General features: G+C 35.5%; 2 protein-coding genes across 2 annotated transcripts in view; one reads left to right on the top strand and one right to left on the bottom strand.

Annotated features, from left to right (window-relative positions):
- The window catches only part of LOC144962667 (uncharacterized), a 30,672-nt gene extending 25,676 nt beyond the window's left edge, over positions 1-4,996 (top strand). The window contains exons 22-24 of the mRNA XM_078895789.1: positions 400-504; positions 1,559-1,729; positions 2,860-4,996. Of these exons, the coding sequence (XP_078751915.1) occupies positions 400-504; positions 1,559-1,729; positions 2,860-4,137 (1,554 nt within the window). The 3' untranslated portion in view covers positions 4,138-4,996. The remainder of the gene's footprint in view (positions 1-399; positions 505-1,558; positions 1,730-2,859) is intronic.
- Positions 1-5,000, bottom strand: part of LOC144962664 (putative acyl-CoA synthetase YngI) — a 119,224-nt gene that overhangs the window by 76 nt on the left and 114,148 nt on the right. Inside the window, exon 14 of the mRNA XM_078895786.1 lies at positions 1-58. This exon is cut by the window's left edge and continues 76 nt beyond it. The gene's annotated coding sequence lies outside the window, so the exon portion shown is untranslated. The remainder of the gene's footprint in view (positions 59-5,000) is intronic.

Below are 5,000 nucleotides of genomic sequence, written 5' to 3'. Positions count from 1 at the left end.
TTCCCTCACCCCATTCTCAGCTGTAAAATGAGTACCCTGGCCGTTAACAGCGTTGTCTCTGTGGGAAAAAAAAATAATAGTATTATCCCCTAACCGACATCATGTCTCGTTCTACATGTTACACATTACTGAAGGTCAGGGACCTTTTTGTAAAGTGCATTGAACATGTTCAATGTATATTGCGCTATATAAAAGCTCAATCTTTTTTTTTTTTGGATGGATTATCGATGTTCTTTTGTGGTAGGCAACAGCATCTCTGGCTGTTGTGCGGGTGGGTGTAATTTTTTTATTTTTAAAAATTTATATATATATTTAATCTTGTTTGTGATATTATTTCACCATGAGGTTTGTTTAATAAATATCTATCTCAACATATCCTTTTAAAAAAATCCTTTTCAGTTGTACAACCAAGCCATGGAGTTGTGTATGCAAATGTATGGGGAACTACACATACTGACCTCTCGACTGTACATAAACATTGGCATTTTATATGAAGATAACAAGGTGATGGTTCATTATTCTTTTTATCAGTTTGGCGCTTTTATCCAACTCTTCTTCTTCTTCTTCTTCTTCCTCTTCCTCTTCCTCTTCCTCTTCTTCTTCTTCTTCTTCTTCTTCTTCTTCTTCTTCTTCTTCTTCTTCTTCTTCTTCTTCTTCTTCTTCTTCTTCTTCTTCTTCTTCTTCTTCCGCAGTGAATGTGTGGAAGCAATAAAACTTATATCAAATTAAGACTTTTATCTAGTGAAATTATTTATCCAAATATTGAATGTGTGGATGCAAATAAACTCATATTAGATTAAGAAAAAACATAGGTAGTTAGAACAATTAATAGCTTTCAGATCTTTGTTGTAATTTGAGTGGTATTCTTATTACTCCTGTTAAAAAAATAAAAGTTTGGGAACAATTCTTGACTCTTCACTGACTACAGAGTTTCAGATGAGCGCAATATGCAAAGGGTTGATTGTTGACCTAAGAAAAGTTACTTATAATATAAGACTCTTAAAGGGCTGACGCTCTTCAAATATCCCCCTACCCTCAGATGGCTGATGTAAGGGGCATAACTCTGGTTTGAAGAACAAGGTTTTTTGTTTTTTTTCAAAAAGGCATAACTTTTTGACTGTATAAGATACAGAGATGATTCAAATGTCAAAATATAGAAGAATGAATTGCCTTTTCTATGTTATTTAAAAAATTATGAAGACTGTTTTAATAATAATAATAATAATAATAATAATAATAATAATAATAATAATAATAATAATCTTTATTGTCCAAATTAAAGGCAATTCATGTGAGGTAAACAATGCTCAGTTTGGTTCATGGTATGAACATCAACGCGTTTACATTACAGACACAGCCATACACGAACATACACGCTTGCACATTGACATTAAGCAATACAATCCGGCATAAACTCTGGCTCCACTGATCTAATGGCTCTGAAGGAGTATTTTCATTTCATTTTACACATATTGCCCAATCAATCATTCCTCCATATAAATTTATTCATTGAAATTTATTCATTGAGATCTGTGGATTTTTTTTTTTTTGTCTTCAGGATTACAAAAGATCGTATCAGTATTTCAAAAAATGGGCCAAGCTGAGTGAGGAGATAATGGGCCCTGACCACCCCAAAACTTTACGGGCTAAGGGAGTGTTGAGAGAGTCTCGATACAGGCGGATTGCCATAGAACTTGGAGAATGGGTGGAAGATGAAGACCGGGTGCAGGTAAGGAGTAAAGTGGATCTTAACTCATTCAACCCTAACACCGACTATTAAAAAATGAGCTTTTATGTAGCGCAATATCCACTAAATGTGCTCAAAGCGCTTTACAATGCCAACAGCAACATTTTATATTTAGGATGGGACATGACGCCTGTGAGGCGAAATTACATTTTTATTTGGATAGAGACAACGCTGTTAACGGCGTGATACTCATTTTACACCTGAGTATGGTGATAGAATGTGCATAAAGAGCCTTCTCCAAGGACTCAACTATTCACCGAGTGAGGCTCGAACCAGGACCTTCAGATCTGAAAGCGAGTGTCATACCACAAGACCACATAGACGCACAATATCCATAGTTTACCCGGGTTACTTTTACCCCATGCCTATTTATTTATTACATTTTTCTGATACAAATTATATATATCTTTATATATATATATATATATATATATATATATATATATATATATATATATATATATATATATATATATATATTATATATATATATATATAATATATAGACGTAGTATCAAAGATAATCTATTTAGTTTTTACATGTTAATGGTTGAATAAAACTAATCTATGTACATGCTCATTTTTAATGCATTTTTTAAAATTGAGTTAATTGGACAAAAAGCCTTAGGAGAAATACAGATAGGCCAACCAGTATGATTTCTTGTATTTTAATACATTTTGAGATCTAAAATATGATAATATGGGAATGTTGACTAAAATATGCTAATGCAAAAAGTCATGATTTGTAATTCATGATTTATTGATGTTTGGAACCGCTTTCTGGCCGCCGTATTATCAAATTCATGTGCACGCATATTCGGATTGGACAGATTTTGATCATTGATGGCTCGAAAGATTAGTCTTGATCTGTGTTATTTCCACAATAAGTTAAACAGCAGTTGAGTGCCTGTCAGTAATAATATTATTTCTCCCCAAAAATTGCAGATTCTCCTCTATTTAGCTAAAGAAAAAAAATAATGAAGTTACTTTTTTGATATAAAGTTGCTTTAGACAAGCCATGTGGAATCAGAATTCTTTTTTTCTTCTTTAATTTTTATTTATTTATTTATTTTAATGAATATTTTATTTAGCACAAATATTCCTATTTCCAGGATGATGATGAAGATGAGGAGCATTCAGAATCTTCAGAAATGGAACACAACTACGATGACACAATCAACAACATCCTCATCATGAGTCAAGATGAAACCTCTCTTGAAGAGGCCTTATCAGGGTCCTCTCATGATCAGAGGAATGTCTCTGCAATGTCACAACAACCCACGTCTGATCAGCCCTCTCCCTCCTTCAATGTTGTACCTCTATTGCCCAATACTTTCTCACCACGGCCAGCTAGTCGTCTTCTCCCATCCCTGGACGGTCATGCGAACACTCCTCGGTGGCAAAGAAGCTCCCAGCCTCGTGACTCATCAAACTATTTAAGGTCTCGCTTGGAACGCACCAACGCTATTCGAAGAGGCATCCCGTCCATGGACATTCAAACAATTCTACCACCGAGAAACCTTTCAGCGAGTAACACCACCCCCACCCCCACCACCGCCACCACCACCACCACCACCACTAGTGGTACTGTCATGGACAGTAATCAGAGATCCGAATCTGAAAATGAAAGAGCATCCGAGATGGTTTATAGTTTAGACAGCTTACTCAGGGAATTAAACATGAGCGGTAGTGCAGCAAATTCAAGTTTGTTAGAACCTTTGGGAAGAAATTTGGACTCGACTCCGAATAATATTTCGTCTGCAGAAAATAGTAACGAATCAGAAAATATTGAAAGGGAAAATAATCAAGGTACAGCATCTGCTCGTTCCAATCAGTCAAGAGGGACATCGGCTACTTATACCGTCAATGAGATGGAGCAATCTGTTAGGGAACTTGCATCGGCCATGAGAGAGATTGATTCCTTTAACAGGTTTTTCCAATCTGCCAGGAATAATACGACGGATGGGGAGAATCGACTAACACCGGCAGGTCAGTCTTCGAATGGTTCCAGAGAAAGCTTAGGTCAAGTGTTTGCTAATGGCTACATCCCCAGTGATGAAGAGTTGAACAACAACGACAACTCGGATCACGAAGGGCATTCGGACAGTGACAATTTCTACGACGATAATTTCGAGGATTACGACGAGCATTACACGATAACAAGAGATGGGAATGCAGACGACGACGATGAGGATGCGGATGAAGATGAAGACGATGGAGAAAGAGAAGTTTTGGTAGTAGGGTCAGTGGATAATACGGATAACCGATTTTTGGATGTTGATTCTTGTGATTTGAGGTTTGACGATATGGACAATAGATTCAATAATGAAGAGGAGTTTTCGGAAGAGAGAGAGCAGGGAGACAACTTGTATAATCAAACCAATACTTGATCTCTCTTTTCTTTTTTTTTCTTTTTTTTTGGTACTGATTTATACCTTCAATTTCATAATTCATTTGTGCTCTAAACCTCTGTAGTCGTTATTATATCATACAATTTTGTTTTTGTTTTTTTTCTCCCCATTTTTCATGTTGATCAAATTCTTACAGCAAGAATGAAGACAAAAAATATCTGCCTGCATGCAAATCTGTGATTCAAGTTTATTTTGTTGTTTTTTTTTTCATGAAAAAAATTTACATCAGTTATTTTGAAAAGTGGTCTTGGCATTTTTTTTTTTTTTTCTCGTTTTGAAAGTTGTTCCTATAGGCTGTAGGGAGGGGAACAGTCAAATGCATAGTTATTATTTTGGGAGATGATATTTTTTTCCTTGTAAATCATCTCTCCGTTATGTATTGTTATATTTGTTATTTTTGAATGTATAATGTAAGCATTTGAGTGTATTCCTCTTTGTTGGATTGTGTGCTTGTGTCCGGATGAGACTTATAGATGATCTCAGACTAAGTACATGGGTGGTATGCTCTTGGAATCTACATCTGATCCCTATTTGTTCCCAGTTCCCCTTTGTCTTACTTTCTCTTGGGTGCTTTAATTGCAATTCTATAACTTTTTACTATCCCATTTTCTTCCTTTTTTTACTGGCGCTGATATGACCTAAATGTGTTGCAAGCGCCGTAAAACCCTTAAAGTCAAAATCAATCATTATTTTAGAGCGTGGTCAAAATAGCTAGACGAATGATGTTGATTTGTTTATCCTATCACCATCATCGTCATCATCATCATCATCATCGCTGATTTCTATTTTGAAACTGGGGTAAATTATAATCCGATATTGGGCATTTTAACTTTCAAAAGTTA

Source organism: Berghia stephanieae, chromosome 1 (genome assembly GCF_034508935.2).
Source record: "Berghia stephanieae isolate SIO BIC M18660-M18661 chromosome 1, UCSD_Bste_1.3, whole genome shotgun sequence".
Taxonomy (NCBI): Eukaryota; Metazoa; Mollusca; class Gastropoda; order Nudibranchia; family Aeolidiidae; genus Berghia; species Berghia stephanieae.
The sequence above is the reverse complement of the archived record's forward strand: the minus strand, read 5'-3'. Positions and strand labels throughout refer to the sequence as shown.